General features: G+C 55.5%; 1 protein-coding gene across 9 annotated transcripts in view; it reads left to right on the top strand.

The window, feature by feature from the left end:
- KIAA0513 (KIAA0513 ortholog) overlaps nt 1–16,378 on the top strand; it is a 29,837-nt gene extending 13,459 nt beyond the window's left edge. For 7 of the 9 annotated variants that reach the window (XM_074881461.1, XM_074881460.1, XM_074881462.1 and 4 more), the window contains 12 exons: nt 4,784–5,278; nt 6,089–6,188; nt 6,637–6,710; nt 6,858–6,928; nt 7,452–7,659; nt 8,106–8,146; nt 8,704–8,782; nt 9,122–9,199; nt 10,855–10,884; nt 13,496–13,576; nt 13,900–13,994; nt 14,113–16,378. In XM_074881461.1, the coding sequence (XP_074737562.1) occupies nt 4,941–5,278; nt 6,089–6,188; nt 6,637–6,710; nt 6,858–6,928; nt 7,452–7,659; nt 8,106–8,146; nt 8,704–8,782; nt 9,122–9,199; nt 10,855–10,884; nt 13,496–13,576; nt 13,900–13,994; nt 14,113–14,162 (1,245 nt within the window). In that variant the 5' untranslated portion in view covers nt 4,784–4,940 and the 3' untranslated portion in view covers nt 14,163–16,378. Of the gene's footprint in view, nt 1–2,957; nt 2,977–4,783; nt 5,279–6,088; nt 6,189–6,636; nt 6,711–6,857; nt 6,929–7,451; nt 7,660–8,105; nt 8,147–8,703; nt 8,783–9,121; nt 9,200–10,854; nt 10,885–13,495; nt 13,577–13,899; nt 13,995–14,112 lie in introns of those variants that run through there. The other 2 variants (XM_074881464.1, XM_074881466.1) reach the window with 2 other exon arrangements.
- Nucleotides 16,379–20,870: the final 4,492 nt, after the last annotated feature.

The raw sequence follows: 20,870 nt of genomic DNA, 5'->3' as shown, positions 1-20,870 counted from the left end.
AGTCACCATCCCTGGATGTGTTTAAGGGTCGTTTGGATGAGCTGTTGGGGGATGTGGGGTAGGGGAGAGCTTTGTAGAGTCGGGCTGATGGTTGGACTCGGTGATCCCGAGGGTCTTTTCCAACCTGAATGATTCTGTGATTCTGTGAGGATGACAAAGCTGCGACATTCCTCTGAAATAGAGCAGAAAAAAGGTCCTCCCTCATCCCCCAGCTCCATTGCTTTGCATCTCAGCTTCTCACTCCTCCCTTCCTCTCCCAGCACTGGTTTTAAACACCTCACAGGTCCCTTCTGGGCTTGCACGTGCCTGTGTCAGGGCAGAGCCATGCGACATCTCCCCTCCCTCCCTGCCTAATTCCTCAGGGCACGACCTGCCAGCAGCCCCGGGGCACGGAGCTGCACAAACCAACTTGGTTTTGTTCATCTCCTTGTGCCAGCAGCAGCATTAACACTGGGTACCTGGGCACATGGGTCCCACACCACCCACAGTTCTCGCAGTGCCCACGTGCTGGGGGGTCGGCAGGTTTTGCCCCCTTCTTAGAGAGCTGAGATCTCGCCGGGGTTGATGCAGGTGGAGGAAGCAGCAAAACTGGGCAGTTTGCTGATTGTGATGGGCCAGAAATGCTGGATTCAAAGGCAGATCATGGATGGAAACTGCTTGCACGTGTATGTGCAGCTATAGGTGCATCACTCAGATCCATCCCAGCATTTCTTTTTGGTAAAAAACAGGCCTTTTCCAAAGTTTCAGGACACCACAGGTTTCCTGTGACATTTCCATGCGTGGCTCCAGCCAACCCTTTCTTCACTGATGATATCCCCGGGCATGAATTTGTTGTACACCAGCTGCCCATGGGGAATACAGATGTGCTGGAAGATCTGTACTTGCAAGAAAGCTCATAGTCAGCTACACGCTACCTTGTCTGTCTGGTTGAGTTTTGTGGTTAAAGTCATCCCAGGAGCTGCAGGGCCTGAAAGATGCTGAATCTCATGATGGTACTGAAGCTCGTGATGCTGTAGGAAGGCTCCCAAGCAGCCAAAAAGCTGCTTTTTATTCCACATCCCTCCTTTTCTCTCAAATTGACCCAGCAATCTGGAGCAGGATCCCCCGGGCTGTGCCTGGGCGGTGGTGGGACGTGCAGCTGGGCTGATCTCCATGTGCAGATGGAGCGGAGTACCTGGGGCTCTTGGTTTGTATTTTGGTTATTCCCTTCCTGGATTTGTTCTGCTGGAGCAATGATTAGGTTGTGGAGTGGGCACAGGGCTGAGTTTGAGGCTTGTTTTGTTTTTGAAGCTCTTCTGGGCTCTGTGCTGAGAACCCAACAACCTTGGAGGCTGTGGAGACGCTTGGGAAGCCTGGGCACCCACAGCAGCTGCCAGCACCTCGAAACACCTTTTGTGGCCTTCGTTCAAGGGCAGGGCTTTATCGTGAGCTGGTCAGCAAGTGACTAAACGCTTTCTGGCCCTCTGCGAGCAGAATGCACTTACTAATGTTGCCTGCAGCCCTGGCCAGGTTTCTGCTGGGTTTCCAATGCTGTTTATACCCACTGTGAGTCCCGGGGTCTCGCTCACTCCGCACCCCAAATCGTCTCTCCCAGAGGGTTGTGGGGTGTGTGTGTGTGGAGAAGGAGGCTGGGAGAACACGGGTCAGTGTGTTTTAGAGCAGCTGTTTGGGCAGTGGAGTGTGCTGAGAGCTGTGTGTGAGCTCCTACAAATTGATGCCATCTGCCTGCTGTGCACATCTGGCAGAGCGCTCGGGGGTGCCTCTCTGTCCCCCTTGGGCACAGGTATGGCCTTGAAGCAGAGCCAGGGGCCACCGTTAACCCAGCACAGTCGTTTTCTTTCTGGTGACGTCTGGAGAAATATATTCTCCTGGACGTGGCTGTCTCTTCCCTGTGCTGCTGGTGTGCTGGCGCTGGGTTTCTGGGGCAGGACAGACCTGCCCAGAGCCAGAGCTGATGTCTGAGCAATGTATCTTCATTTATATTTGTTTTCTAGAGCTGGAACTCCCTAATCTTGGCTGTTTCTTGCTGCTACACAGTGTGTTCCTTAGAGCAGCTTCTGCAGAGCTCAGCTGTGCGCAGGCTGGGATGGGATGGGGCTGAGCAGTGGCTCTGGGACAGGCTGTGCCCCCCTGTTTGCGAAGTACCAGTGCAGAAACGCTGTTGTCTCCCCAAGTCACTTAGTGGGAGCAATTCTGATTGGGATGGATACTTATAAGGATGCTCACCTGGTAGAGCAATTGCTGCAATTTCTTTACAGGCTGCACGTGGAAGGGGACATGGGACTCACACGCCAGGGAGTGCCCAGCTCACAGGACTTTTTTTTGGTGTCACATTCACGCAGCGCCTGTCATCTGGGCAGGCGGACTTGTTGTCCGCACCAATTCCCTTCTATTAAGTGTTGAACTGAGGAAATATTCTCAAAAAGATTTGACAGCTCCGTTTGCAGATCTGCCTTCTGCTTCCAGGCATGTTCCCGAACGTGGTGCACGGCGGGGAAAGCAAGTTACAACTTAGGGAAGGAGACACAAGCTGCAAAGCGTGGCTGCGTGAAGGTCCATCTCGTTGCATCCTGGCCTCCCTCCCCTTAAAGTACCCCCTGGGATGGTGAGAAATGAGCTCGTGCTGTCAGCATCGTGCAGAGGCAGCTCTGACCCCAAACCTGCAGGTGCCGGAGGGGCTGGTGGAGGAGGTCCCCGCTCCGTCGGTGCAAAAAGGGACTTTGCAGCTGCCTTGGGAGCAGGAAGGGCCGGGGGGTGGATGGATGAAGCACAATGTGGTCTCTGCAGCTGGAGGGGGTCACGCTGTCTGGGGGGAGGCCGAGCCAGGCTGTAGCTGGCTGGCTCCCCGTGGGCACCCTGCCAGCCCCGTCCTTTGCCGCAGCCTCTCGGCTGCTCCTCTCCTCCTGCCAGCCGATGCTCTCGGCCGCTCGCTGCCTGCAGCAGTGTCCTTGTGCCTCTCCCGGGACCCAGGTTTATGTGCGTGCGGGGGGAGAGCGGGGTTTGGGGTGAGGGAGGGTGGGTGAGCAGGGTGCCAGCGGAGCGGGGAGGAAACTGGGTGCATGTGGGTGCATGAGTTTCTGCCACCCCGGGTGACTTGCCGTTTGGTCCCTGCTGTGTCTTGGCCCCCAGGGAGCCGGGTGACAAGGGTTTTTCCCAGCCAGGGTGACTGATGTGCAGAGAGGATGCAGCGTTGTGCTTCCCTCTCTGTCCTGTGGGTCCCAACGCCCCGCTGACCCAAGGGGGCTGTGGGGAGGAGGAGCCCCTAAGCTGGGACAGCGTGCTCTGCTTGGTGAAGCACTTCAGATTTGGTTTCATTTTGCTGATGAACTGGACGTTGGTCCTTTGGGGTATGCTAGTCTTTGAGCTGAAAGAAATCTTTTCTTTTTTTCTCTGGGGGTAGTTGCCGGTGTCCTGGGATCAGTTCCCTGGAAGGCAGCGGGGCTGTGGCAGTGCTGCTGTCACACTGCCCTGGGGTTGTCACCGCTTTACCTGTGCTGCTGTCCCTGCTCCTGTGCCCTGCTGCCTTGCCCTGTGCTGGCCCCGTGCCTGGCTGCTGCAGTGGGGCTGCTTGTACTGGGCTTGCTTCTCAGAAAACATCGCTTGCCACCTCCTGGGGCAAAAAAACACTCACCGAGGACATGAGTGACTCTCTGACGAAGAGGCAGCTTCAGGGCAGCCCCTTCTGCTGCACAGCACTGTTACGGTACCGCCCGGGATGTGCATGTGCCGGAGCATCGTGGTCCAGCAACAGCCAGCACTCCCCCACTCTCCGGAGAGCAGAGCTGCCGCTGTACCAGCTTTGCAGGGCCTTTGCAATCTGGGTTGGACACCAAAACTAATGAATCTAATTGCAGTCCAGAGCCCTGTGTCCACATCCCATTTCTGTTGTGTTCAGCAGCCCCTTTCCATTCCTGGTTTAAGTTGGTGCATGTTTTAGTCTAGAGAAGAGGAGGCTGAGGGGAGACCTCCTGGCCCTCTCCAACTCCCTGACAGGAGGGTGCAGAGAGGGGGGATGAGTCTCTTGAGCCAAGGAACCAGCACCAGGACAAGAGGGAATGGCCTCAAGCTGCGCCAGGGCAGGGTCAGACTGGCTCTTAGGAAGGATTTCTTTGCAGAAGGGGTTGTTGAGCGTTGGAATGGGCTGCCCAGGGCAGGGGGGGAGTCCCCATCCCTGGAGGGGTTGAAGAGTCGGGTTGACCCAGCGCTGAGGGATCTGGTGGAGTTGGGAATGGTCAGTGTGATGTTCGTGGTTGGACTGATCATCTTCAAGGGCTTTTCCAACCTTGATGATTCTGTGATTCTGTGATGTTTAGTGCTGGGATGATCCTCCCTGGAGATGGTCCCATTTCCAAAGGGGGTCAGGCAGACCCGTGAGCAGAGAGGAGGGAAGGCCAGAGGAAGATGTTTCTCTGAGGCTGCCTTGGAAAATCACCCGTGTGTTTGCCAGCTGCAGGCTCACACTGGCCCACTTTTGCTCATCAGGTTGTGAGATGTCACATCCCAAAAGTGGCCTATGGAACTTGGGCTCAGATTGTCTCTTTTCTGGGCTAAAGGATGAAAAAAACCCACTTGAACAGTGCAGAAAGCACACGGACACTGCATGGGTTTGTTTACTTCTCTCCAGCTCTGTCTCCCTGGTGTGTCCCTGTCCTGCCCCTCCCCACTGCTAATTGGGTGTCCTGGGGACATCATAGGTGGTGGCCTGTGGTCTCCTTGCCCAAGGTCCATCCTGGAGGTTCTGTGGGGCCCTGTCCTAAGTCTTGTCCTCCCCTCTGTCTTTCAGATGTCCTGTGGTAACTCATCCCCCCCCAGAAGGGCCTGCCTGCCTTAGCCAGCCCGTTCTCCCAGGCATCCTGCCAGCGATGGCCTCGACACCCCAGTGAGGAGCAAAAGGACAAAGAGCAAGTCCCCCCAACACCACCACATCCACTGGGAGAGCCATGGAGGCCCCCCTGGACGTGCCTGTAGGGAACCTCATCGACTTCGATGCCGAAACACCCACCTGCATCCCCTCAGAGCCCTCTCTTCCCACTGCACCCAGTGGCAACGGGCATATGGGGGACGCAGGAGACGTGGCCGGGGAGGAAAGTGATGCCACCGAGTCGGCAGACAGCGAGAATGACATGGGCGACTCTCCCAGGCACTGGGGTGGTTACCGCCGCTCCTCCTCCAACGAGTCCTTCTCCTCCAGCCAGAGCACCGAGTCGGCCCGGGACGAGGCGACGGCTGAGCGCCGGGAGTTCATGCGGCACTACGTGGAGAAGATCTTCACGGGGGGGTGAGCAAGCAGGGCCGGCGAGCACTGCTGAGCCTGCTGCCAGGGGACATCCCGCGGGATGGGATCTGGCTGCTTTCCCACTCCACGAGCATTGCTTTGTGTCCTTCCCTGGGTTGGAGAACGCAGCTTGTTGCTCCCAGCCATAACGTGGCGTCGGAGCTAAGCGGGGGGATGTGGGCTCTGACCTGAACCCCTCTCCTGGGCACGTCCTGGCTCATCTTTCCCCCCCAGCTTCCCTCCTCTTTTCTTTCTCCCCTTTCCCATGCCAGGGCCTCACCGTGCCAGGGGTCTCCAGCTCCTCTCCCCCACTGGGCATCTCTGCTGATGTTGGTGCAAATGCCAGTGGCTCACATGTGCCCCAGGGCCCTGAAGCAGCCCCTGGCTCTTCCCCCGCAGCCCTGCATCCCCCCAGCTCCCATTGCTGTGGTCTCTGTAACACTGCGGCTCAGCGTGTCAAGCAGCATTGAGCAAACTGAGCGTGATGAGCAGCAACAAGGGTTGTTTTTGCTCTGGGGCAGAGCGTCTGTCTCTGGAGCTCAGTTTCTGCTTGGGCTGTCCTCGGCTCTTCCCTTCTCCCTCTGCCTCTGGTTTCCCCCTGCCAGGGAGGAACAAAAGAGCAGCGTAAGCCGAGGGATGACAAAATGGACGCTCCCCTTCCCCTCTTCCTTCAGCCTTCCTCCCAGCATCGCAGCACTGGGATGCTGCTGCCGAGAGGGGTCACATGGAGGAGCTGAGCCGTGCTGGCTGGACAAGGGATGCGGGCCACATCCTCAGCTTTAATGGTGGTTTTTTTCTTTTTCCCTATTTCAGAGAGGATCTGGACCAAGAAGAGAAGGCCAGGTTTGGTGAGCTCTGCAGCAGCGAGAACGGGAAGGGCAGGGAGTGGTTCGCGAGATACGTGAGTGCCCAGGTAAGGGGAGAGATGGGCGAAGGAGTGGTGATCCTGTACTGGGGCTTTGGAGCAGCCTGGGCAAGGAGGCTCAGACCAGGGGAATTTAGCAATCCCCCAAAGCAATATTTCTGGAGGGCAGGAACTCGGGGAAAAGGAGGAACTTCAATACAGGAAGATGCAGAAGTGAATAAATGCACCTCGAGGCAGTGAAATACGTGCTTATTGCAATGTGGGAGAGAAGTCATCTGTTTTATTTAAAACAAAATCCCATCGGCACTCAGAAACATCCCATTCCCTAGAAAAACAGTTCAGAGAGGCAAACCACTGTCTCCAAGAGGGAGGCCTGGCCATCTGTGCTCTCTGCCCACCTCCCTGCGGTTGGGGGTCCTGGGGGGGGCTGAGGCTGCCCTTGCTGCTTGCGGCTGCCCTGCAGATCTGTGCTTAACCCTGGGCTTTGTGCCTGCAGCGCTGCAACTCCAAGTGCGTCTCGGAGCAGACCTTCTACCGCCTGATGCAGTCGTTCGCCCTCGTGCTGTTTGAGTAAGTGATGGGGGGGAGGGTTGGGGCTTTGGTGCAATCACCGAAAGCCCCTGGGGCCAGAGCTACGGCTTGACGAGGGGCAGCAACCATGTGGTTGCTTGGGTCGCCATCACTGAGTGTCTTCACCGAGTCATCCCTCCATGTCAGGTGTCACCAGATGGATGACTTCAGCCCTGCCAAGAACCTCATGACCATGTGTTTCACCTACTACTATGTAGGTAAGAGGCGTCTACACCCTCAGGCTTTGCTTGTGTTGGAGACTGATGGTGAAGCGTGCCCTATGCTTCACCCCCACTCTACAAAGGGGTACCCACGCTTGGCTTACTCTGGCTGACTCCGATACTGAGGGGAAAAGAGCCTCCATGGGTGAGAAGCTGTGCAAACCTGCCAGAGCCCCTCCCTGGGGTGGTAGCTCAGGCTGATGCTGGTTTGTCATTGCTTCTAGCCAGGGAGGTTTGTATGTGGCAATCCCCAGATGTTCCCCAATGCTGGGGATGTAGTGTGAATGCCCCAGTCCAGAAGATCATTGCTTGGTGATGGTGGTCACTCCTCCATGGGAGGGCTGGATTTTCTATCCAAAATGGGGGGGAGGATAAAGACCTACAGGAATTGGGATGGGATGGGGTCTGGGCCATTTCCATCTGGCTCCTTGGTGCATCTTGTAGCTGGGAGTAGGTCCTTCATGAGCTGGCAGCCCCCAGGACCATGAGGCCAACTGAACTCCTGACATGTTGCCCACAGGCAAGACCCACGCGCTGCCCTCGGAGGCCAAGGAGAAGCCCATGGGCAGCATTGACTCATACCTGAAGTCAGCAAACAGCTGGCTGGCGGAGAAGAAGGATATTGCAGAGCGGCTGCTGAAAAACACATCAGCCAAGACAGAGAACGTCAAGGGCTTCTTCGGGGGCCTGGAGACCAAACTGAAGGGTCCTACCACCAAAAAGAGCGAGTGGGTACCACTCCATTGGGTGGTCAGGGTGGGCTGAGGCCGGCACCCATAATGTGACCAAGCCAGAAACCTCCTGGGTGTAGGGCCACCATGAGCCAGGGGTTATCATGGCCATGGGAAGATGATCTCTAGGCTGGTGCCATGCTTCATACTCTGGTTATTGGGCATCTCATGGTCTGGGAGTCCTGTGTCCCTCAGGCATGGAGATATGAGTTTCCAGGAGATGGTGCTGTTGCTGGGTGGTCTTCTGCATCATCTCTGTACTGGGTTGGACTGGGATGGACATCACAGTCTCTCAGCCACGTTTCTGGCCACGGGGACAGTGGCATGGGAGCAGGGGGTCTTTCAAATGAAGGTGCTCCCCTCACCATGGGGCCAGGGCTTTGTTGCATGGGCTGTCAGGGGGACAGGATTTTTGGGTGCTGACACTGATTTCTGTGCCACAGCGAAGCTGAGGACAAACCAAAGGAGAAGCTGAAGAAGACAGGTGAGTGGAGCCTGCGTTGTTGGAGTAGACATGGTCAAGGTGAAGGAGTGAGAGTTGGAAGTGGTACGAGATGGCTGGCATTGCCAGAGCTGTGGACTGAGGAGAAGGGCAGGCAGGACTCTCCTCTGAGCTCCTAGAGAAGTACTCCAAAGGAGCCTTCATGGTTCCTTGCTTTGGAGCAATCACAGCTCTTGTCCCACAAGGATCTTCTCCTCAGTGGACCAGGTTCCAGAGGTTTGGGCATCCACTGCCTCTGAGCTTTCATGTAGCACCATTCCCCGCCTCGGTAGCTGTGTGTACCACCAAACCAGGGGTCCAGTCTCTCAAGTATCCTCCTGGGACACCCATGCCTTGGTCAGAGCTAATATCTGCCCACAAAGGGCAGCCAAAGCTCCTCTTCATGTGTCTGAGGATGTGCTGGGGATGAGTATGTGGTTAGCAAACCTTGCCATCGCAGCTGCTTGGACACCAAGCTGGCAGGGGGGCACAAAAATCTGTGCATGGGCAGGAAGGTGGGAGTCATCCAGACCTCGGCATGTAACTGTATGTCCCCACAGTTTCTGTGCAGAGCCCAGAGGAGGAGAAGAAAGGAGAGAAGATCTACCTGTACATGCACCTCAAGCAGCAGCCAATCTGGTAAAGCCTGGGGCGAGCTGGGTCCTGCCTGGTGTTGGCCTCCCTGGGACTGGGGTTTGTCCTCCTTGCCCACACATTCTCCAGATGTTCATGAGTGTTTTTAAGCTGCTGCTGTCCCTAAAGGAGGTGGCCATGGCTTTTGCACATCCCTTGTGCTAGTGAGAGTGTTCCCAGCCACACAAGGACCTGGTCCAAAGATGGATCAAAACTACCAGACTTGCTTAGCCCCACCTTGAATCATCTCCTGGCCCTCGGGGAGTGGGTGAGCTCGGCTCTGGGAGGACTCAGGGACAGGCTGGGGAGACGGGAGGTCCCCACCATCTCCCTCCCTCCTTGCAGGCACAACCTGCGGTTTTGGAACGCCGCCTTCTTCGACGCCGTGCACTGCGAGCGCAGGAAGCGGTCCCCCACCACCAGGTAGGACATGTCCCTGTGGGAAAAGGAGACACTGTGTCCCCTCCACCTCCCCAACATTCCCCCCTGTTCCTGATGTCCCTAAGCATTTACCGAGCATGGGGAAATGCTCTGCTTTCCACCCCTGATTGCAAATCTGCTGGGGCCACCGGGCTGTGGGGTGGGCAGGCGAGATCTGCATCCTCTTAGGGATTTTGGAGCATGAAGGTGTTCTTGCTCGTTTTGCAAGAACAAAGCCCTAGAGGTGTGTCCAGAAAACCCAGCCAGGGTTCAAGCTGTTGGTGCTTTGTTTGCAAGCAGATCTGGGAACAGATGCTTGGTGCAGCCCTTTGGGGAGGTGCACGAATGGGGAGGGGATGCCCTTGGTCCCGGCTGTCCCCAGGAGGGCTGTGGAAGTGCTGCCAGCACGGCGTGGGGACCGACCCTGGGCAGCCAGCAAGGATGAGAGCTGGAGATGGCAGCACGGTCAGCCCCGAGAGCTGGGAGGATCGGGATAAACTCTGCAAAGGGAAGGGGCTGCTCGTTTCGGAGGGTGGCTGTGTGCAGGGAGAATCTGGGTGCCTGGGCATGGGGACCCCACGGGGTGCAAGCTGGGTGACACACTCACCAGGCTCACGCCCATCTCTCGCTCCACCACGGAGTTGCTATGAGGGCTTGAGCAATTCACTCCCAACCACAGTTTCACCCCTCCAAAGCCAGACTGCCCTGCTGCGCGTCTGTGCGGTGCTCTGACGCTTTGAGCTCTCAGGGTGAGAGTTGCTGAGCTCGGAGCATTTGAGCAGCCCCTTTTCTGAGCAGTGACAGCACTTCTTGAAGCAGCCAGCCCTTCTGCATCCTTCCCCAAACCTGAGTGAAGCTGCGGCAGCCCTGGCTCACACCATGGGATGCTCTACCAGGCTCAGCGCACCGATCAATCTCTGCTTTCTCCTTTATGGCTTTTCTTTTTCTCCCAAGCAAGCCACTGAAAGAACCTATTGAACAGTAATGTAACCATAACTGCATTTGCTTTGATTAAGCCCCAAATTAGCAGCAGCAAATGTCTCACAAGGACATACGCCACTGGCAGCTGCTCTCTGTTCCGAGTGCCTTTCTCAATTAATCTGATGGCTGAGTCTGCCTCCGCTGCAGAAACAAGCCTGACTAACGAACGAGCTTTGGGAGCTGCAGCCTGGAGTACTCCAAGTATCTCAGGGGGGGTTGGAAGGTGGTGGTGAACCCCTCTTAGTCCTCTGGAGAGCATAACAGAAGCCACTGGGTGAACTGGGATGCTGCTTGCTGGACTGAGGATTTCAATCCCTGGCAGGAGGAGCTGGTTGGTGAGGGCTGGGCTTGACACGCCAAGGATGGTGCTTGGCCATGGCAGGTGTCCGCAGGGTCCGTGGTGATGGGGTTGTGGATGTCTCTGTGGGGTGGCCAGGGCATCTCTGGGGTGACTGGGCTGTGTCCTCCCAGGGCTGCAGCGAGAGCTGGGGAGGCTTTTCCTCCTCTCGGTGGGGAGGGCAGGGGATGGGGGGAAGGAACCAGAACTAAACTCCTCTTTTTCTCTCTTTCCTCTCTCTGCCTCTAACAACCTTCTTCCATCTCTTCTTCTCTCCTTTCCCCTCCATCCCTCTATCTTGCATGATCTTTTATCGGCCCTGTTTCTGCTGCCGCTCCAGAGGGAACACTGGGGAGGAAGAGGAGAAGAGGTGTGTCTGTCCCCGTACTTCGGTGCATTAGTGTCCAGAGGCCGACGCTCACTTCAGGTCCAAATCCTGCCCTGGGGAGGGGGGTAACGTGTTTCAGGGGGGCTCTGAGGGGCCCTTTCCCCACCAAGGAGGAACAGCCACTGGAGGTTTGACTTCATGTGCATCACCCTCTCAAAGGGACCAGAAAGGTTTAGATGGGTTCCTCTTTAATGCAGCTTTTGAAAAGAAACCTCACCGGTTTCAAGCTGTCATATTTTACTGCGGGAATCGAATGCCCAGCTGCTGGGGAAGCCGAGGGCTTGTGCTGGGAGTGGTTCCTTGGGCAGGTTTTGGACATGAAATGAGTCTCCTTGCAGAGAAAGCATCCCCCTCTCCTGTCCTTCCCGCTTGCTCCTGGCTTCTGCTGCCACACAGAGGTGCTGAGGATCCTTTGCCAGCTGGAAAAGCTGGTCCTTCTATTATTTTTTTTAATGCACTCCTGTGCTGTCATCCTTAGATAAAAAGAGAAATGCAAACTGGGGCTGCATGTCACAATTGCGAGCATGTTCTCTGGGCTGTAGAGCTCCAAGCTGGTCACATCCACCCGTGCTCCGAGCTGGGATCAGAGCGGGGGGAGAGTCGTTGCTCTCTTGCTGGAGCATGGGATGCTCCATCCTGCAGGAAATCACTCCAAGTGATGGCATTAGTGAGAGGATGAGGGTTCTTTAAAGCCTGGCAGTAAATCTCCTGTGTGGTTAAGGCACGCACCGGCAAATGGATAAATTAAATATCACTCAGCTAGAGCATCGCTCAGGTTAGCTGTGCGGGGTGAAACGCTGTTGCTGAAAGACGAGGGACGCCAAGAGGCCGAAGCCACGTCTCACCGGCGCGGTTCTGACCAGCGCCTGGCCATGGCGAGGCTTTCCTGGGTACGCCGAAATATGGGCAAGGTGTTAGCACAGCCCGGGGTGTTACACACCCCTGCGCCTGCCCCACCGTGCCGGTATAAAGATCAAAGTGTTTGAGTAGAGCCACATGTGGGCTTTCCCCCTTCCCAGGCGTGTTACTCCCGAATAACAAGCCAGAAGCACGGTGAATTTTTCTTGGGCACTTTAATAATTTTTTTTCCTCCCTCCTTCCTCCCTCAAAAACATAAAAAGGCAGGAAAAAAATAGTTACAAACATGCCTCTTCTGTAAGTGGACCAGCGAGATCTGTGAAGTTTTGCTTCCAGATTTCCAAGACCCTTAATTTGATTCTTCTTTCTTTTCAGCCTCCAGATTTGGGTGTGGTTTTTATTTGCTATCGTAAACTTTATCTGGGAAAAATTACACCTTTTTTTTTTTTTTTTTTGTTTAAATAATCCCCTTAAACCTGTCGTATAAGTTTCCAGAGCCCTATAAATATAAGCAGCTCATCCCTGGAGACTGCAGGCTCAGCTCAGCAGCTTTCACACGCCTGGGCTGGGCTGACTTGAGTGAGGACAGGCTCCCCTCCGTGGGGTCAGTCTGAGTGAGCACTCACCCTTTTCCAGTTTCAGCCACACAAACATGCTCTGGAGCTGAGCTAATGAATTTACTGTACGACACCCTCCTTCCCAGCCGCTGTTTCCACCCGACACAGCTCCTCCCATCCTGCTTGGGGTGCCGGCCAGCTACTAGCGTGTGGTCTGCTCCTGGTGTTCTCCTCTTCTTTCTCCTCCATAGAGCTATTTTTCTTCTACCTATCCCTGTTTTTCCTTGCTTTTCCTCCTCTTATCCTTGGCTGTAACCTCACCTGAGTTCTCGGGAGGGAGCTGGCTTCACCCTGGAGCTGTAGTTTCCCTGGCGTGCATGCACTGATCTCCCCCTGCCACCCCCCGAGCCTTGCAGCACCACAGTGACACTTCTGTGACACAGGCTTTATTCCCAAGTGGGACACCCGGATGGGGACTCCTGCCACCGCCTTGACTTGGCCGCAAACATCTAGAGCTTAAAAACCCCCTTCCTTTAAGGCAACGCTGCAGCTGTGTTTGCCCGGGAGCTGGAGTGGAGCATCCCCAGGGCAGTGCTGTGATTTTGGCACTTCAGCCCCCGAGCGGGGCCGTGGGGAGGGGTACAGACCCCCCACCCTGCGCTGTTGGAGGGGGAGGTATGTTTGGGGAGCAGCTTGCTCGGGGCTTGGGGGAGCCCCACTGCAGATGGGGGAGAGGTGCCTGGTACCCTCCTGGTAGCCCTCCCAGCTTGGGCGGGCTTCAGTGGAGCCCTGCTGGGATGGCCACCCCCAAGAGCTGCGAGCCCCTCCTGCTTCCTCGCTCATCCCCCCTTGCTGAAGCAATGGCACCGAAGGTGAGAGGTGCGAGCTCTGCGCTGGGGAGGCCAATCCTATTTCCGAGCTCTTCATCAGGGCCTTCAGGAGAAAGCCAAGGTTGAAGAAGACTTTTTCCTGGGGCGTCTCTTGCTTTGCCCCTAGGAGAGAGATCTGGGGATGGATGCAGGTGTGTGAGCTGATCCGGCACCTCGCGAGCGCTGGCAGCTGAGGGGCTCTCGGGGCCCTCCTGTCTCCAGGCAGCGTGGCCCAGGGAGGAGGGGGGTGGGATGCAGGCAGGGGGGTCCCGGGGTGCCGGCGGTGCCAGACGCACTCGTGCCTTGCAGGGAGAAGTGGTGCCACATGACGCAGGAGGAGCGTGACGACAGCCTCCGCTTCAACGAGAACATCACCTTCGGGCAGCTGGGGTGAGCAGGGCGCAGGGACCATCCCTTCTGCAGCCGGGCGCTGCATTGAGTCCTGTCCAGCTGTTGGGGGGGGGGCACCTTACAGGTGTTCCCTCACCGGGGACATCCCTTCTGGTGCAGAGGATGCTTGATACTTCTCCTCAGGACCTGCTCCTGCCCCTTAAATCAAAAATCCAGGCACCACAGGGACCTAGTACGCTCTCCCACAGCCGAGCATCATCCCAGTGCCTGGTACAAGGGGCTGCGGGGAGGAAGAGGAGGGTGGGGGGAACAAAGGGCAGCCTGACCCTTCCCTCACCAAGAGCATCTCTGTCCTTCCTCAGCACCTTCATTCACAACATGCTGGCGTTCGGCCTGAACAAGAAGCTCTGCAGCGACTTCCTGAAGAAGCAGGCGACCATCGGCAATTTGGATGAAGGTAGGGGTGAGCCCAGGGGGTGCGCACCCCCTTCTTGGGGTCCCCGAGGGATGAAGCCTGCCTGCCTGGCCACGGTGCTTTGGCACCCTCCCAGCACCCTTTTCTCTCTCCTCCGCAGAGCAATACAAGCTGCTCAGCGACCACATCGAGCAGATGGCCACCGAATAACCGCCTGGCTGGCACGCTGCGGCAGAGAGACGGCGGCCGGAGAGGGTGGGGAGGGGAGAGAAACCCACCTCCGGGGCTACCTGAATCTGAAGCTGGGCTGCTTAAAAAAACAAAAGATCACACACAGAAGCTGCAATAAAACCTGCATGATCGACCACCAAACTTTAGAGCTGCACCAGGGCAGCCTGTAGAAATAGGAGCCAAACAGCCCCTGCTCCCTCACCAGACCCTCCCGCATCTATTTTCAGAGTAGAAGTTCCAAAAGTGTATTTTGTCAGTTAAAAAAAAACCAAAAAAACAAAAAACCCCCCAAAAAACCAGGAGAAAAGCAAAAAGAGAGAAACTGCTGCAGCTCCCAGGTGTGTTTATGAGAGCTGGATGCTGCCTGTGGTCTTTGGTGTTTCACAGCACACCGGCGGTGGGTGCAGAGCTGCCAAGCGTGTTTGCTGCTCGGTGCCTTTCCGAGGCTGCCGTGGACGGTGGTAAATCCAGAGGAACCCAAGGCTGCAAGTCTCCTGCTGCCTTTCCCCACCAGTATCCGCTGGGCACAATGGAGGCTGGAGCTGGACCAGGGATGCAGGAGGTGATGGCAGGGACCACATCCAGCTGCTGGGGCCACATTCAGCTGCCCAGGAAACCCAGTGCTGGGGGAAAGCAGCCGGCTCTGCCTCCAGTTTGACCCATCGCCCTCCACAGTGAGGCACCGGGCGTGGGCAGCACATGGGTTTGTCCTGGCAATGCAGGAGCTGGCTGCTGAGGACGGTGACGGGATGCAGCAGCCGATGGGAGGCTCAGGGTCAGTCTGGCAAGAGGTTGGGTTGGGTTGTGTATCCTGGGATGTCACCACCAGTCGGGGACATGGGCAGTGCGGGGACTTGCTGGGAGAAAAGATGGGGCTGGCAAAGTGCTTCTGCCTTTCCTTGGGAGCTGGGGGAAAATCCTTCCCTTGGGAAACCTTCTCTGTGCTGCCTGTGTGGTTTTGTACTTCTGGGCAGTGAGAAAACATAGTTTGCTCCATATCATTAGCCTGGATCAGGAGGAAAAAAGCCGTGGCTTTGGGTGGGGTTGTGGGGAGAGGAGGCAGAGGAGCAGTGTGAAAGCAGCTTGGGAGGAGGTAGCAAAGCAGCAGCAATGCAGAATCCCCCTGCACCCACTCCCTGCCCCATCACCAGCGCTGGGGCGGACGCGGGCTTGAGGCATTTCCCAAAGCCTCCTGGTTTCCTGCAGTGGCCGTGGTATTAGATTAATCTCCCTCCTTCCCCGGGCTGCACCTCGCTGCCCTCTCCTTCCCCAGCCCCTTCGCTCCAGCTGCTCATCAATCAAACCTGAAATAGCCCCGTCTTAAGCACATCTCCTGTTCTGCTCGAGTGATGGCAGCTCCCCGGTACGCAGCGTATCTGGTTTTTCCCTGCGGACCTTGGCACGGCATTTGCAGAGAGGCTGGGGACATGGGGACATCGCCAGTCCCCTCCTGCTCTGATGGGACCCGGTCGGCTCGGGAAGCCCCAGCCCCACACAGTCAAGTGTCCAGCACTCAGTGTTCCCCCCGCCCCTGAGATTTTCCTGAAGCGTAAATCCAGGTTTCAAGGGACCATCAGTCCATTTTTCCCCATGCTGTCAGCTGTAGCCTCTAAGATAAATAGTATAACAGGGTTTTTTCGATGTAGCTCTTAGTTTCTGGTGTCATTTCCTAGCATCAAAATGATGCTTTTCCCTAAGCTGGGTTTTCCTCGCTGCTGGGGCTGGGACTCTGCTCCATGCTGGGTCTCGTAGGAAGGATCAGATCCAGCACTGGCTTTCCCTTGGCCATTCCCAAACCTGGGCAGAGTTACTGGAGAAAGAATTTTTGTGGGGGAAAGGGGCTGCTGGAGGGGACTTCGTGCACAAAGCCCCTCACCCTGACAAAAACCTTTCTGATGGAAAGGATGTGCTGGAGCATGAGCATCAGACATCCTGGAGCATCCCATCCCCGTGGCATCCCCAGGTCTGACTCCGTTCGGGTCTTTCTTGAATCCTGCTTTGTTTCTTTATTATTATTTTTTTTCCAACATGAAAAAAAAGTTTAGTGCTGAAATATATATTATTTGCATGTGTATTTTTCTAAAAAAAAAAATAAATTAAATAAAAAAAAAGTCCATAAACCCTTCTCGACTGGGACTGCGTGAAGGATGGGGTGAGAAAGAAGGAGAGATTGGAATAAATTGTCTTAAAAATCACTTTCTCACTCAGCCATTGTCATGTGTTTTAATTAGATGGATCTTCTCCCTGCTGCCTGCTTGGCCTCAATGGTCCCTGGTGCCTTCCCCAGCTCAGCCCCCGCCAGCTTCTCCCTTTTGATGACCTACTTTTTTAATAGGGAAAAATTGATGCACCTTTTAAAGAAATGTTAGCATTTGCCCCGGAGCCAGCAAGGCACACAAAGGAGATTTAATTTTTATTTTCTTTTCCCCTGTGTGCTCAATCTCTGCCAGTCGCTGCTGATCTGACAGTGGAGCTGGGATCCTGCTCTGGCCTCGGGACATTTGATTTCACTGTATTTAAAAATCAATTACTCAGTATTATCTTATTAAAAAAAGATGTTTCCTTAGATTAATGGGCTGGGAGTGTCATCCTCCACCCAGGCTTCGGAGATCACGTCTCCTCGGGTCTCCGTATGGCCAAGCTGAGCCTGTTCCCTGCCCTGCAGTGCTGGTTTCTCTCTCGATAGCCCAGGAACAGGGTTTCACGGCCACGTTTCCCTTAGGAAGGAGCTTGCCCTGCTCCTTTTTTTTTTTAATTACCCTCCTTGAAGCACTCCACAGATTCACCATTGGAAGAGGGAAACCCATCAGCCCTGAAGCTTGGATGTTTTACCTGGGGTTTCACAAGGGTGTGGGCTATGGAAAACCAGAAGCCACGTGCCCTGGGATTGCTTTTGTTCCCTCTGTCTGACGAATTGCTTATCGCCTTCCTGTGCCTGATAAGCTTGTGTATATAAGAAAGGAGGTGATTGTTCCTCAGGTATTTGCTCAACACCGGGTGCTCTTTGCAGTGGGTGCACCCCCAGCAACCTCCTGGCTGCTGATTTTGCTGGCTGGGGTTCCCTTGGCCATTCCCACACCTGGATAGTTACCAGAGAAAGGTTTTTGTCAGGGCGAGGGGCTGCTAGAGGGGACTAATGTGCACGTTAGTCCCCTTTGGCAGCCCCTCACCTCGATGAACACCTTTCGGATGGAAAGGATGTGCTGGAGCATAAGCAGCAGGCATCCTGGAACATCCCATCCCCAAGTGCAAGGCACACTTGCAGAACGGTACAGAGCGGCTATAGGGGCAGCATGCAGAGCAAGAGGGACCCCTGGCCACTTAACCCCAAGCTGGGAAGTCTCCCAGCCTCCCCAAAGTGCTGGGGAGCAGCATCCCTGTCCTGCTCATTGGGTGGTGGTCATTGAGCCTGTTTATTCATGCCTGAGAAACAAGGTGCATTAAAAGCAGCGAGTGGCAGCTGAGGGATGGCACCTTACCCAGCAGGGTCTTTGACTGAGCTGAAATCACCTGCATTTTAAATCCCCAAAGGTGGGTTAGGCCAGCTGAGATTTGGGTAACTGCAGGAGGAGCTCCTGGCAAAGGTAAGAGCAGTGTCAGGGGAGGAAGCTGTTGTACATCACAGGCACAGCCTGTCTCCCCATCCCTCCCTCCCTGCGGGGTATTAATTACACCCTCCATGCAACAGCTTTAGGAAAGCTGATACAGTTCTTGGGTGATGCCACCCACCCATTAAACCCAGGGGTTAGCGGTGGCTTGGTGGCTACTCCAGCTCTGATCCTTCCAGCCTGAGCACAGCAAACAGCTTTCAGCCCCCTCTCCCTCCCTCGAGGGATAAAAAGGGCGTTTGCTTGCTGGGCTCTGGGGGTTTTATTGCGTCTCTATTAAAGCTGTTAAAAATCCTTCCACTGTAGTAGTGTCTGGGAGTGATAAGTATTCATAACAGAGGGGATTCAAGATGGGCTTGGCTGTAAAAACACCTCTAAGCTGGCTGGATTTATGGCTGTTAAATCATCCCTTTTCTCATCTGCCACAGCCTTTTCAGATGTTCATCACTGAACAACAGTGAAGTTGGGGCCATAATTCGTGCCGCAGTGTGTGGAGCAAGAGGGAGGGGAGTCCCCTCCATCAGTAACTAGCTCGTGATTTATGGAGACCGTCTCTTATTCTTTTTTTTCTCGAGCAGGAGAGGCTTTTTGACTCTCGCTATTTGCTCTCGCCCGCATGCTGCTGCCAGCTTGCTCGGCCAGCTGGAGCCAGGCGAGGGCTGGTGGATTTAGAGCCGTGCTGGAAAGTTTGACAGCAGCGTTTGGGGAATTCGGGGCTGGCCTTTGCCCGCAGCGGGCTCCGCAATGCGGGACTGCGCCTCTCGCCGTGCTCGGGCTCCGCTTTGGGACTGCATCTCCCCATCCTCCCCTCACTTTGGGCTGAAACATGGGAAAATCCCACCGCTGCCCACCGTGGCAGCCTGCAAAGAGCCCGGGTTAGGCAGTGGTGAGGCGGGAGGCAGCAAGGTCACCTCATCTTGCAACAGAAATATAAAACTTAAACTTAATAAACAGCAATACAAAACTTTTAAGCTGTCAGGGATGCCTGATGCTTCGCTGCCGGAGCTGCCCTCTATCCGTTTCCATTGTTTCTCCAAAGAGATCATAGAAAATCTTTTTGGGGTAAAGGCTCCAGCTTTGTCCAGGATTCTGGCAACCCTCACTCAGCTGCGGAGTGTCCAGAATGCGACCAAAGGCTGATGTGAAGCTGCCGGGTGCCACCGCGCCGGTGCCAGCATCACTTCTGGGTTCTGGCAGCTATGGCAATGCCAGGCCGGTACCCGCAAATCGGGACCCCAAAACATCTGGTGGAGGCTGTTTTGCCCCCCCATTTCTGCCAGGTGCGCCTGTAATCGGTTTTGTAGCCCCATCAAGTGTCTGCCAAGTGAACTGCATTGCTGGCTCCCAGCTTTCTGGCCCCTGGGTCAGGCAGCGCTTGGCCCCATATCGCACCTGGGGCCTTTAAGCAAAATATGTGGCTGTTGGTGCCTTCGAAGCCAGGATGTGCCCAGGAAAAAAATCCCAGCAGATGTGGCCCCATCTGGTCTCCCATTGGGAAAACCACTGGTGTGGAGGGGGGTTTCTGTGCATGCAGAGCAGTTGATCTGCTGCCAGGGGACCCCAGCCGTCGCCCCACGGTGCTCCTTGGTACCCCGACGTGTCACTGTGGGGGCAGCGGCTGGTAAATACTGAAGGTGAGTGTGAAAAAGGCTGCTTGGGGGGGTAATCAGGGGACACACACACTGCTCAAGGTGGGGGGGCTGAGGTGTGGGTCTGGGTTTTGCAGGAGACCCACAGAGGTAATGTGGGCTGCAGCATTCCCCTCTTTAGATTCTCTGATGTCTAACACGGGGTGGCTCAGCCTTACCTCAGCGTTTTGGGGTTCTCTGCACTAAATGCTGCTGAATTTCCTATGGGTTGTAGGAAGGAGACCTGTTGAAATCCCCTTATTCCTCCCTCCAGACACAAAGCATCTCCAGGAGATGTTTCCTCTTGCCCTATGTCTAAGAAAATGCAGGGGACTCATCAGTGTCCTTCCACTGGGATGAGGGGGATGTTGAGCTTTTAAGTCTCTAAACTTAGAGAGTCAGATCTCACCACTAAGGCATTTGATTTTATCCTTCTCTGAATGATTTACAGTTGAAATTGGAAGATTCCCATGGAGAAACATGACTTTGATTTGTTTTGTTTTTTCCCTTGCAGGAGCCTGAATTTCCCCAATCTGTTTTACAGCAGCACAGGGGACGCTGGTGGGATGAGATGCTCTGTGGCTCCTCTTTCGGAAGGGCTCGAAGGCAAGGCTGAGTCACTGCGTGTGCAGACAGAGCTGCAGATAGAGCCCTGGACACTAACGAAACACATCTGTCCTTTGCGGCCGCATCCCAGATGTGACTCACATCCTCTCACTCTGCACTTTCAACCCGAGACGCTGTGTTCGGGCAAGGTCATTGCAGATCCTTGGCTGGCCGGGGAGGTGTGTAGTGGTGTCTTGGCTGAATTATTTTCACCCAAGCACCGATTTTTTTCACTACTGCTTCCCCAAAGGGCACTGAGCTCAGCTGTGAGCAGCCTTTGCCATGGGCTCAGCCTAACTCGCCCCTCCGTGAGCAAAGCGGGACGCGCAGCTCTGTAAGGGCTGGATAAGCTGAAAAATCCCAGTCCTTTCCTGCCAGCATGCTTTCTCTCCCAGCAGATCCCTCTGGAGCTGGTTGAGTATGAAGCTCGAGGATGCTTTCTTGGTGGGGAGGATGCAGTGCTAACAGGGGCTGAGCCCACAAGGCAGTTCCCCCCCTCTCCCCCTGCGAACAGCATGGCTGGTGCAGCAAATCTCCGTGCCACGCGCTGGAGGATTTGCTGAGCCAAGCGTCAGCCCAGCGGGTGTGGGTCCTGCCGGGGCTGGTTTGTGGGTCCACGTGAGCCACCAAGCATCAGGATGGCATCAGGTGGCTGCCGAGCATGTCCTCTTGGGCAAAGCAGAGCATCAGCTTCCACATCGCTGCTCCTGGTGCTACTTCTGACAGTGCTGCGAAAGCTGTTTGCAGGTTTATTCCAGCCCCGGGGCTTTTCCACGGTTGTGGCTTCCCGCAAGCCCCAGGGAGGAGGATGTATGCAGAGCCTGGCTCGGGGAGGGGAGCGGGCT

The sequence above is a fragment of the Strix uralensis genome, chromosome 12, assembly GCF_047716275.1.
Source record: "Strix uralensis isolate ZFMK-TIS-50842 chromosome 12, bStrUra1, whole genome shotgun sequence".
Taxonomy (NCBI): domain Eukaryota; kingdom Metazoa; phylum Chordata; class Aves; order Strigiformes; family Strigidae; genus Strix; species Strix uralensis.
The sequence above is the reverse complement of the archived record's forward strand: the minus strand, read 5'-3'. Positions and strand labels throughout refer to the sequence as shown.